This window comes from Convolutriloba macropyga, chromosome 5 (genome assembly GCF_964194025.1).
Source record: "Convolutriloba macropyga chromosome 5, txConMacr16.3, whole genome shotgun sequence".
NCBI lineage: Eukaryota > Metazoa > Xenacoelomorpha > Acoela > Convolutidae > Convolutriloba > Convolutriloba macropyga.
The window spans coordinates 69220897-69234037 of NC_134472.1; the positions used below are offsets into that span (position 1 = coordinate 69220897).

Consider the following 13141-nt stretch of genomic DNA (forward strand, 5'->3'; position numbering starts at 1 on the left):
CATGAATCAAGGAAGATATTAATTAATGAATCCTTTTACTAAATCATTTTTTTGTGGAAATGGAAATCAAATTACTCAATTTAAATGCATGATTTAGTGTTCTCTGCTAATAGGCAGGAACTTTTAATTAGAAAAATTTTCGTTGCAAAAAAAGGCTGCATAATTTACCAATTAATTAACTTGATAGTCGACCTGTCATTACTGAAGAATCCAAAACAGTAGCGTAATTCTGCTTTGTGATTGGACTATCTTTTCAAATAAGATTTTCTTGTCATATGCAGCATGGCGAAAGCCAAGCAACTGATGACATCTCAAGTGCGATTATTGGAAAATGATTTTATGATTGTCATCTCCCTCTTGAAGTTATTTCAAATTGCGGATGCGCCTCGCAGTTTGATACGTTATGGATTTTTTTGAGACCTTTTTTTTCAAGTTTTCCATTTTCCGTGTAAAAACTTTCTTATGAGAAGCAATAAATCACTTTGTTCTAATGTTTAAAAATTAAGAATGCGTGGAAATTATTTGTACTCGCAAACATTAGGCAATAATTTTGACACATCTTCGATTTTTTTTCCTTTTCCAAGAAATTTCAGTAAAAACTATTCCCAAATTGGGATCTGTTAACATCAAATCTTCAAAAAGTTCAGAAGGAAAAGTCATTTTTTGATAAGGCTGCAAATATACCAGGCTGCTCTCGGCCAATATGCTAAAAAAGAAACTTTGACACAAGGAAAAACAAATTAAAACATTTTTAAAAATAATTCGTCAATTTTAACGTATTTTTTGTCTAACGAAAGAGAATTATTCTGAATTAGCATCATTAATTGTTAATTAAATGCAAAAAATGTTTTTTTTTCCAGAAACCTTTTGAAAAAAAAACATTTGGTTGGTAAAGAGATTGAGTGACACTAATTTATTTTGAAAAAATATTGTCTTTTATTGAATTCAATAATAAACATTGTCAAATGGGGATATCTGAACAATAAATCTTACAATTTTTCAAAAGTTAGATTCATTCTTATTGTGTATCAGCCAAATATGACTGGTCTTTTCCGACCAATGAGCCAGAAAACTTCGAGAATCGGTAGAATAATGTTAAAATTCAAGTTTTTGTGTAAAAATTTGGTTGTGCATTTTTCGAAATGTTTATCCGACAGGGGTATTTGTCTTGTTTGCAGAAGAAGTATTAAAATTACTCAAAAAGGCATTTGTTTGTTTCTTTTCATTTTTAGGCAGTACAGGCCGTTTTTAAAATTTTTTAATATGTGCATCCGGGCAGTCAGAATCTTTAAATGAGTATTGCCTCTAATTTTGTTTGAAGCGTCTATCAGTTTCTGGCACATGCAATCATGAAGAACTATAATAGTTGTTAACGCGCGGGGATATTTTAAAAACAATGCTTTTAGAGCAAAATATTACAGAAGAGCAAAAATATTGTAAAATTAAACAAAACTGCGAAATTTTGTTCGTTCATCCCACAAAGGGTAATTAATACATTTTTCATAGAAGCGAGCTTGTGACGTAAAAGGCGAGTTTATTTGTCGTGGTCTAGTGGCATTGCAAGGATTTTTTAAATTGCGTCTCATTTTTGCGTTTTACCGTTGATCGGTTTATAACTCGTTCTTCTTCAGTTATAAACAGGCAACTGCTTCGGGAAAAATTACACTCTGACCAAAACTGGAGGTCACCGTATTATCACAGGAGATGCAAAACTAAATTATTCGAAAAGTTATTGCCCCAATGGTTGTTGTATGTCACAATTAAGTAATCTATTAATCATTGCACTTATTCATTTCTCAATGATGACTTTTTAATTATTGTCTTTTTTCAAAAAAAGTTCATCAATGAAATGCAATTATTTTCACTGATAATACGAAATTGTAGTTTTCAGATTGTGTTGGCCCTGTTCTGGAGTCTGTTATTTTCTCTGCTTAGAGAAGCTTCCTCGGGGCGAGAAAAAAACTTATTGGTGCCAAGAATTTCCAAAGAAAAGTTTGGAAATTTATTCTAAAAATATTTAGTTTTATCTCATTTGATTTGATTTCCTGAACTAAATGTGTAGGTTTTGTCTTGTGTTAAGTAATGAAACTTGTGCGTTAACTGTCTCGGTATTTGTTTGCACCGTTTGCGATAGAAAAAAGTGTGTTTTTTAAAAAAATTTGAATAAAATCGTTTGAGAACAATTGCTACCCGTTCTAACGAGTACCAGAAACGCTTGCTAATTGGCAATTATGAAAATATTCAATTTCGAGTTCATCATTATTAATCGAAAAATGTTTTTTAAAAGTTCCTTTTAGTCAATTTTTGTTACATTTTTAAAGAACTTTGAACTTTTTTCTAAAGAACTTTGTGTTGTAAGTTAGGATGAGTCATGATTTTTGCTAAACGTATTTTCAGCGACCAGGTTTAAATCCATCCAGCTTAGTATATTTTTCGATACATGCGTCAAAAATGTGACTAGATCTTTCGTCAACTTTAAATGGGCTTTCAAAAATATTTTTACCCTTCAAATCATCCTGTGAAGGTCAAAAGAGATCGAAAAATTGGAACCACGGGTCTCAGACAGAATAAAAGAAAGATGAAAAATTAGCAAACAGTCAAACATCAGACACTTTCGGCTAATTAGACTGACGCAAATAGTGTGTTATCCTTGGACCAAATGATCTGCATCATTTCTCTCGAGACCTATAACGATAACAGTTTTATTGACTATTTATCTTGCCTTTACAAATAGCAGAAACATAACAGACCTCGGCTACACATTCCAAATACTCCCTCTCTTCTCTCTCTCTCTCTCTCTCTCTCTCTCTCTCTCTCTCTCTCTCTGCTTTGCTTTCCCCTTTTAGTCTCCTCATCTTGGATTATTCCCACAAAGCCGTCCTTTGATGCTCCCACCATGAAATAGCCAACCAGCCTAACAGCCCAAGTTCCTGCCCTCCCTTTCCCTAAACTTATACCTACATACACTTACCCCCACTCTTTAACCCCCTCCCCCTCCAATAAGGTGAGCCTGCGTAGACGCAACGCATGCACATATTAGCCCCTGTGGTGTGTGTTGTGAGAAGTTGTTACGTATAATTTGGTGCTCTATCTAACTTCCTTTTATATTTCACTCTTTCCATCTTTTTCCTCTCCCCTTCTAGCTTGTGTTATCTATCCAACTATCTATATTTCTAGCCGTCGTCTATTCTAAGACATGTGCAAATAAAGACAATATGACATTAGATCATGCTTGGTGCAATATTTAACTTCATTTTAGATACAATAGATAGAATATGCTTGCGCTGCTCTCAAAAATGTTTATTCATTGAATGGTTGCAAGTATTTTTTTAGACATTTGAGTCTGTTTTAAATGCTACAGCTAACTGACCAATAACAGTAGGTAATGGTAGAACTATGTGGTTTTTGTTGAAGATTAAAAATTATTCCGATATGAAGAAAATAATAGTGATATGAGTTAAATGAGCATACGCGTGTTTGAAACTGTGCTTTTCAAACACTAGTTTTTTAGAATTGCATTTTGCTCTATCAAGATGTTTGTTCTGCAAGATCTCATTAAGTGTCATTGGCGTAAAGGAATCAATTGAATTTTTGTGATTGCTCAAACTTGACCTCTATGTTATCCTAATTATACCGAAAGGGCCAAAGAATGATGAAAACTGCTCGGCCCCTTTGGTCCTATAAAGGCTAAATTTTTAGCGCTTAAACAACTGTAATTTCTTTAAAAATCATGTTGAGATGTTTGGACTAGCTCTGTGAACGTTGCAAAAAGTGTTTGTTGTTTTTTGAATTGAAAGCTGCCTCCATGTATATGTTTATTTCGACATAGTTTTCTTAATAGTTCTCAAAATAATGTTCTGCGATTTAACTTATTAGTTTTAACAGCCATCAGATTCGAAATACTAACTGTGGTCAATAATCGACAACTTGAACTACCAGATGGCCACAATTTTTTTGCATCGAATTCTTGCTAGCTTAATTGGCGTACTTCATGCAAGTTCTTCAAAGACAGTGTTAATCTTGCGAGCATTTGAGAATCATTGCAAAGTCGTGTTGAAATTAATGCCATTTTTAAAAAATATTCATGCGTTTGAATCGAGGACTGTCGTTGACTCGATTTACCAATATAAGAGTTACTGTGGTTACAATTGCAATGTGACTTAAAATTTAAACGCCACATTTTGGTTTCAGTAAAGAAAGTTTGAACAGATTGGCCTGTCTATAGAAAATAGTGGAAGCCTGTGGCGAAATGCACTGAAAAACAGTTTTTTATTTAGTCAAAGCTATTGTCAATGTATGTCAGTTTAATGTCATTCTCTGCTTTATGGGAATCATGCTGAATTTGTCTTCGGGTATCTGCGATAATACAGCACCGCTCAAATATTTTCTAACTATTAATATTATTAAACAGCTGCTATGACGTCAAATGTTCTCATGTTTAGAGCGAGAGATTAAATTACTGCCAATTCGGTATTTTTGCTTCAAAGTGATAAAGAGGCATCATTTCGTGTCAAATGTATTGGAAAATCATCAATCTATGCTTATCTTGTGTCTTTATCAGTGCTTGTCCCAAAAACTTGTCCGAAAATGATCCATTCAACTCATAAAATATTTATCATCGGTCATAATCAAAACTCTTGAATATAATTATAACCGCGTTCATTATTAAAGCGCTTGTACCAATATAAAACCAATTGCTCAGATGAAGGAATCAATTTTTGACAAGTTTTCTTTTGTAATTTGAGTGAATTGAAGTAAACAAATAAACTGTTTGTTTGTTTTTCCAGGCCGCCCCATCATCGATGGCGAATGCCGACTCGAACCAACCATACGAGTACTCGCCCGAGACTCAAGCCATGGTAGCCACTCTAAACTCGTCCAACCAATCACAGACGAGCAAAAAACGAAAGCCGAGTGATGCCAACAAAGCCTCGCTGACCAATCGAAAATGCTCAGTAGACAATAATCACAAATCTTCCTCACAATCGGCAGCTAATTTCACTCCCAAGCAAAAACGAGGTGGCAGCCGAAAGTCAAACCAACCTGAGAAGACCTCCCCAACCTCGGGCTCAAATCATCAAACATCATCTCCAACCCGAAACCCCTCGCCTCCCACTGACCTCTCCATCGCCCAGAATAGCAGTTCGCCCGCTGAGACGAGCCCGAATGCCGGGTTTGGACCTCCACCCACGTCTTCGTCAAAAAACCGACTCAACATGATGGCGAACGCGACTTCGAACGACTTGATACCCGAAGAGAACTCGGAGTTTGACGAAGAAACGAATCAAAACATATCAGAATTGTAATGTAACTAGAAATTCAAACACGAAGCTACACACAGACACTCAATAAAATTTCTTTTTTTTTAAATTTAACATTTTTAATGACTTAAAATTTGTACATTTTATTAACGAAACCTCCCCAAAAGCATATTCATCAGTAATTTTTGCCAAAATTTGTTCACTTGTAACATTTATGGTAAAAATTGAAGCTATGAAGTTAAGTTAACTTCTGGTGTAAACCCCCCAAAGTCCTCTAATTGACCAAACCTCAGTTATTATCCTTTATTTACTAAGCTGCTTTGTTTATGCAGTGTTCTAATTGCAGTAAATCTGTGCAGTAATATTGCAGATAGTGCAATAATCAGTGCAATAATATTAATAGAATTTATTAAACGAACTTAGCTCCTGGCCGTGTTATTACCACTCATCAAAATTGATCATATTTTGTATCGAGAAGCTAACTTATTATAATTTAAATGATTATACTACCACACCATTACTGCTCCGCATTTTTTGGCTTGAATTTAAACAAGTTCGGCTTAGTTGAAATAATAAATTTGAGATACGATGGATCCTTAGTGTATATTTTGCGTGTTTATGCTTTCGTTTTTCCCCCAAACTATTTTGTTTTCCAAATAATTTCCGACGTTATTAAAATTTGTTCTGTTTTTAATAATGGTTTGCACAGACTGATCGAAAGTAATTTTGAGTTCAATGAATTCATGGCATTAAAAGACATACCTTAAGTTAAGTTGCTCAGCTTGAAAGTTTAGCTATGTTTTCAAATACCACATAGATCTACTAAACTGATATTAAACAATAGCTACAAATTTTTATTTTGAAAAACATCTTTTTCTAACCTAGATTCCAGGGGAGAAGCGTTGCCTATTGTTTAACTCATTGCTTCTAGGCTATTTTAATTTACTGGTTTCGATATATTTTAATTTGATTGCTTAGCTGACTGACAGCTGATCATGGTTGTATTGACCATAAGCGCAGTAACTCTATAATTCAAATTTTGCATTATTGTCTAATTTCAATTTCTATTTTCAATGTAATAATTCTCGTCGATTCTAGTTTTTGTTAATAAATATCAAAAAGCTCTTATTAATTCACGTATTTTGCTAATTTTAGTTTTCAGTCTGATGGAAATTGTGTTTTGGGGACATTTCACCCGATTTTAGATTCATTTTTTCATAATTTAACTTAACTGAACCTCAGAGTACATTTTCAAATATTGTAAAGAAACTTCTGTAAAGAGTTTCACAAAGCGTTGGATCCGAAACAACAAATTCCGTTGGGCAAGCTCAACCAGATTTTTAGACTGTATGATGTCTTTGGAAACGACGTTCAGTTAGTACCGAAAGCGGCGCTGAGTACTCAGGTACTAAAATAAATTTAATCAGTAGTTCGGAAGTTTTAAGTGGTTGGAAAATATTTTCTCAAAATTTTTTTTTCTTGCTTTTTCCCTGTAACAAAATTTTCTAAGAAGTCTTATACAGTGAAATTGAATTTCGTGTTATAAAAAAACTACGAAACGGATTTTATCAATAGAAAATAAATCTCACAGGAAAGTTTTAATGCGACAAAAGGTTCACACGAGTTAAAGCTCCAGTAATTGTGAGTTTACCTCCTTAGAGTTACCTGAAGACATAAAATTATAAAATTCTTGCCTCAAAAATAGACTAAAATATTGCATCATCAAAGCACTCAAAATGTCTGGAAAAACAGATGAAAATTTTATCCTAATTTTTAAAAAAAGGAGAAAATAATTATTGTCTGCTTAATTAGTAGTACAAGTAAGCTGCTTCGCAAGTTTTGCTTCCACTGGTTTCTATAAATTCCATGACAGCCGGATTCATAAAATTTTAGCTTTAAGTGAAAATTGCAGTGAGCTCAACTTTGTCAGTTTTCAAAAAATGTTTGGTATAAAAATCACCTCTGGGACCTCAGTAATTGGACCCTCGAATGAACAAAAAGCGGTAGTGCAGAGGTTACTTTCATCAATATAAGGTCTTGTTTTAGTTTACAAAGTAGTAGACATTAGAGTTGACACAACAAAGGTTTCAAAAACGGGAGAGTTGCAAAAGGTTCCAATACTTTCTATGGTTTGAAAAATTGCAGCAAACAGAATTTACAAAGGAACGAAATTCGAAATCCGCTAACAGTTAGATGAAAAAGAATAGTACATAAACTCCCTCCTATGTTACACAGCGGCTATTTTCTCTTCCTAGACACAAAATTCTCTTATTCAAGAAATTAGTGCGCAAAACAAAATTTCACAAAATGGGTATCCAATAGGCCGGAGGAACAATTTAAACACTCAGTCAATAGCATAAAACCAAAAACTACTCAATTTCTGTGTTGTATCACGATTATCAGAACTTAGAGTTTAAGTTAACACTTCGATATGAACAAAACTTTCTTAACTGATGTTAAAGCAGAAATTTTATTTAAAAATGGCTACTAAATTGAACCTAATTGTTGCCTCCAATTTGTTCATACCACGAGTTTATCATCATACCTCAACCAAAAATTTTGAGCAATTAGTTCGATCTTCCAACCATCAGTGATAACTATAAACCAACTCGATTATCCTCTCTAAAGATACCAATGACATGTTCTCAGGCTAGAAGAACAATGTGTTATGCGCAAAATACTGCACTAATACTTGCCAAATAAGGCAATGGGATAAATTTGCTCTTAATTAAGGTGTGAATTCATTACTATAAGTTTATCTATATCTAGACTGTTCTCTAAATTTTCACACTGATAGCGACTTTATTTACTTAAAATGACAAAACGCTTGTTACTCGTGCTCAAGACCGCGACAATAGTGTACAGAATACCGATTGACCGACAACTTTTGCATTTGCACTAAGCAGAATCCTGTACTGCTTGGATCATGTCTTTTGTGGCAAAATGTAGAGCAGAGACGAAAGAAGACAAACTCAGCACTGATCGTACAGTTTTGACCTGAGGTAACGAATATTTTTGTTAGTATGTGCGAACAAGACGCACTTCTAAAACTCAGGTTCTTATGAGCCCTAAAAGTTGACTAGACAATCCCATGAGAGAGATCATGGTTATTCAAAATTCTATTTCTCCCAAAGAGAGTTGAAACGGCAGAAGGGGCTAAATTTCTGTCCTTTGCCCAAGGCGTTGGAGAACCCGACAATGATCCTCTATTGCACTTAAGAGATGAAGCCTGCTATTGTGACATCGAGACACTAAAAAGGTGACCCACCCCGAGATGGAGTTGGCAAAATTAATCTTCATCTCGGGTCCGGAGAACTTACTGCAAAATTAAGACTATTCTGGGGCATCAAATCGAAACCAACGGTAACTTTTTCTTAAATGGCACAAAAAACCTACAGCTCAGAAGTCAAGGAATGGTTTTTTGCCTATGCTTTAGTAGGTAATAAACAAGTTATAGTGAAGGAAGAATTGGGCAACAACATTAAATAGACCTTAAGAAAACCAAGTGAAAGGTTCACTGGTAGCAAAGGCAATAGTCACTTGTGTATTAGATGTGAAATTAAGCTACATAGTAGCAAGCCCTCTCCGGCTTTGAACAAAAAATACAACCCCTGCAAAAAAGTTAGGCACTATGCGAAAATGTGCAGAATTAAAACCCAACGATCAAGTAATTGCGACCAGCAGAACAACTTCTGCGAGGAAGAGGGTAAGTTGTCTGGTCAGACATCTTCCAAAATGGAGATTAAAATGCACTATACACAAGAATATACGTTTAACATTTCAGCGAAATGGGAGTATCATACAATAAAAGACTAAAAATTAAAAGTGCAAGTTGATACCGTTGCTGGTTGTGTTGTTTTATTATATTTCATCTGTACTGAGATTGATAAACCTCAGTTAGATGGGTAATCAGACGTCTTGAGGCCTATGATTGTTATCAACTGACTCTTCTGGGACCACCAACATGTAATGTTGAGTGGAACGGAGGTAAATATAGGCAACAGCAACTTGCAGTTGTGCAATCCGACAAAGAATTTGGACCGCTTGGGAGAGACCTATTACCCCAGGAAAGCATCAGCAAAGTGTTTATTGATACACTACAGCCTGTGATGAAGTCAAAGGACACAAAGCTCATCTGAAACTCATACCGGTATCACAGCCGATGTTTTGCAAGGCTAGAATGATACCTCTACCACAACAAGATTCTGTCAAAGAGAAACTCGAGACCATTATACAACAGTGCATCCTGGAGCCAGTGCAATCTGGTGGGATCACAAATGCATCCCAATTATTTTTGGCAGCGGAAGGAAAATGGAGCTCCAAGACTATGTCCGGACCTAAAAGGTCACCTTAACAGTGAAGTTTTAGATGAGCATTATCAAACCCCAGACATGAAGCCCATATTCCATAATCTCCCTGAGGCCCCTTGTTGTGGAAAAATTGAATTACAACACCTATATTATGAAATCGAATTGGATGAGGATGCAAAAGAAATATGTACAATGAACACATCGCAAGCAAAGATTGTTCAAGATGTGCCGGTTCCCTCAGGGCTTGAAGAATTTTTCATATGTTGTCCAGAGTTGCATCGAATCTATCAAATCTCCAGGGAATCAAATTTTTGGTCATTTTTCAAGATGACGTACTGGTTTATGGAACAAAAAAGAGCAATAAGAGAAACGAATGCTTGCTGTCAAAAGTTGACTAATTGAGAAAAAATCACCATCAGTGAAAAGAAATCAAACTCCAGACCAGTTCAAATGTTAGTTTTCCTGTTTACTCAGTTTCAAATGAGGGAAAAGCACCCATTCATAAACATGTTGAGAAGGTCAGAAATGCAAAAGAACCATCAAATACGAAGAAACTAGAGCCTTTGGTCGGCTTAGCGACTTTTTGTGGATGAAAGATATCAGATGTTTACTAAAAAGAGGGCTAAGTTTGAACGAAAAGAACGCTTTCGAAAACATAGAAAACAAGTTTTCTGCTTGCTAACCCACTTGTTCATCTTTACAGCCTGACGAAAAAGGCAACCTTGACAACATACACCTCAGAGAAAGAAAGACGCGGACATACTGTGAACTATGTACCAATGAAGTTGTCACAAGCCGAACAAAACCTCCAATATTGAACAAGAGGCAATTGCAAATGTCTTTGTGTTCACATGATTGAAACAATTCCTGCTCGGAAGGAGCTTCACCATACACACTGACCATAAACCTCTCAAATATCTTTTTGAACAAAACGAGGAAATTCCTGAAACATTCTCAGCAAAAAATTGGAGATGGGCAAAAGCACTGATGGGATTGGAATTCAAATTGAATTATACACCCGGAGAGCAGATCCTTCACATTGATGCTTTAAACAGACTAGATGTTGAAGACGACGATGACCATGTTTGAGTCTGCTTTGTCCTTGACAATATGAATTTTGTTCAATCCAACCTGGTGACCCAGTCAGGCACCAGAACTGAGCTGGGATCAAATTGACTCTTCCAAAATGTCATCAAAAGAATAAAAACCGGAAGCTCAAAGCAGAGCCCTGCTCAGAAGCAGAGAAGATTTGGAACAACAGAAACACCTCTAACTATCCACAACGGAATCATCTTTCGAGAAGTTGTGCTTTTCATTCCGCACAAACCAAGACATGTGGTGATAACCAAAGCTCTTGAGACCCACACAGGCAACAGTATGTAATCGGCCAGAAGTAGAAAGGTTGCGAAAGACTCCGTATTGACTGGAGTTACGTTACGGAACAAGTTAATATTTTTTTGGTGACAGTAGACAAGGGATCAAGCGAGATAGAAGTCTTCCCTGCGGGAAACAGAACATCACAATCAGTGAAGGTGTATATGAGTCAAATTTTTGCAAGATTTGGAATACTAAAAACAATAGTATCAGACAATGGTGGCAAGTTTGTAAGCGATGACATAAAACAGTGGTGTGAATCACTGGGGATTGAAAAGATAGTGTCACCAACCTTCCAGACCGAGCTGTCAAACAGTGAAACGGGCTATGCACGCCTGGAGTCCAAATCTGAATGTTTCATTTAGGGCTCTCCTAGAGCGGGTTTTGATGACACAACCCTTCCAAGATGAGAGGCAAAACTCCTGTGAAACTACTGCTAGCTCGGAAAGTGAGACTTCCAGCTGTCACTGATTTTGATATTTGTGAGCCAGTCCTCTGCAAACTATCGAGCAGAACAGCAACAGTTATAGCAACTTTCATTATACGAAAAAAAATTGAACAATTCATCCATCCAGCATGAGAATTCTAAAACGACATTGCTTGTTTTTGAACCATTTCACGGCTGAACTTGATGACATCAAGACTGAATCTACTGATCAACAATTTACCGACTCGCAATCTGAGCCCAGTAAGAGCAATATGGACGAAGCACCGCCCATCTCCATTGAATAAACTTTTGTAACTGAGAGAGAACAACATTCGGGGGCCACGAGATTTCACGCAGAATTAAGAAAAAACAAAAAAGATTTGGAAAATCAATAATAACAAACTTGCCTAAAGGATGTGATATTTACTAACGCTAACTGACTTTGGTGAAGTAATTTTTTTGAAAAATGGCTACTAAATTGAACCAATTGTTGCCTCCAATTTTTTCATACCACAAGTTTAGCAGTATGCTTCAACCGAAAATTTGAGCGATTAATTCGACCTACCGACCATCAGTGATGGCCATAAACCAACTCGATTATCCTCGCTGTAGATACCAATGTCATGTTCTCAGGCTAGGAGAACAATGTGTTATGTGCCAAAAACTGCACAAATACTTGCTATAAAGGGCAATGGGATAAATTTGTTTTTACCTAAGGTGTGAATTAACTATTATCAGGTTATCAATATCTAGACTGTTATGTAATTTTTCACACTGATACCGACTATAATTACTTGTGAATTTTTGTACTTTGCCGTTTTAACTTCAATTATTAAAATGATAAAACGCTTGTTACTCGTGCTCGAGACCGCAACATTCTTCAACAACAGCCCATCGATAAATGGAGCTTTGCAAAATGTATCTGTCACTCAATTGTTTGCTCAAAAATGGGCTGCATATAGCTATATTCTAAACGATCAAATTTCAGACACCAGTTTTAAAATAGCGTCAGGTTTTAAGATGGAAAAATCAAATTTCGTGAATTTATGTAAAATTAATCTTTCTCAAAAATTGACTCCTACGCTCATTGAGGGATTTTTTGTAGCTTAGTTATCTTTGCTAGTGGGTTAAGTTGATTGTCGAGAAGAAAACAAAGCAAAAGGGTTACCAAGGTTGCCAATTTTGTTCAAATCAAGAAGGAATGGTTTGCTTTGTCTTCAATTATTCGAAAGATTTTTTTCGACAATGTATTTTTAAGAATCTTTATTGTTATTCTGTTGTTTTGTGAACTGCACTTGTTCTCGATTGAGAAGTTTTTCCTCGAATCCTAGCTTTATCTTTTTTGTTTAGTAAAAAAGATGGAGCACACTCAAAAAACTTTTTATTTAGTACACTCAAAAAAATCGCCCAAGTTTTGATAACTTTGAGAAATTAACTTCACGAGTATCAGAGACTGCATTCTGACTGAACTAAAAACTGTTTTGGGGGGCAAAAAAAACGAAATCTCATGTATCTGTAGCTGATGTTTGTAGTACTATGGCCTTAACCAAAAATGCTCTATAGGGTCTGAAAATAACACTATCAACGAGAAGCGGCTTTTGCGTTGATTGATGATGTGTTATCAAAAGATCCAAGAGGAGAAAATTTTGACTCTTTACTTTTAATATGTCTATTTAATATTCAAAAAATATATTTTAAGTATTCAACCAGTTTAAATCCAGTTTGTACAACATAGTTGACGTACAGAATATTCTCTACAAAATTTTGAA

General features: G+C 35.5%; 2 protein-coding genes across 5 annotated transcripts in view; one reads left to right on the top strand and one right to left on the bottom strand.

Annotated features, from left to right (window-relative positions):
* Positions 1-6415, top strand: part of LOC142339592 (potassium voltage-gated channel protein Shal-like) — a 109010-nt gene extending 102595 nt beyond the window's left edge. The window contains exon 5 of the mRNA XM_075389738.1: positions 4788-6415. Within this exon, the coding sequence (XP_075245853.1) occupies positions 4788-5306 (519 nt within the window). The 3' untranslated portion in view covers positions 5307-6415. The remainder of the gene's footprint in view (positions 1-4787) is intronic.
* The window catches only part of LOC142339590 (membrane-associated protein Hem-like), a 479910-nt gene that overhangs the window by 369661 nt on the left and 97108 nt on the right, over positions 1-13141 (bottom strand). The window lies entirely within an intron of this gene.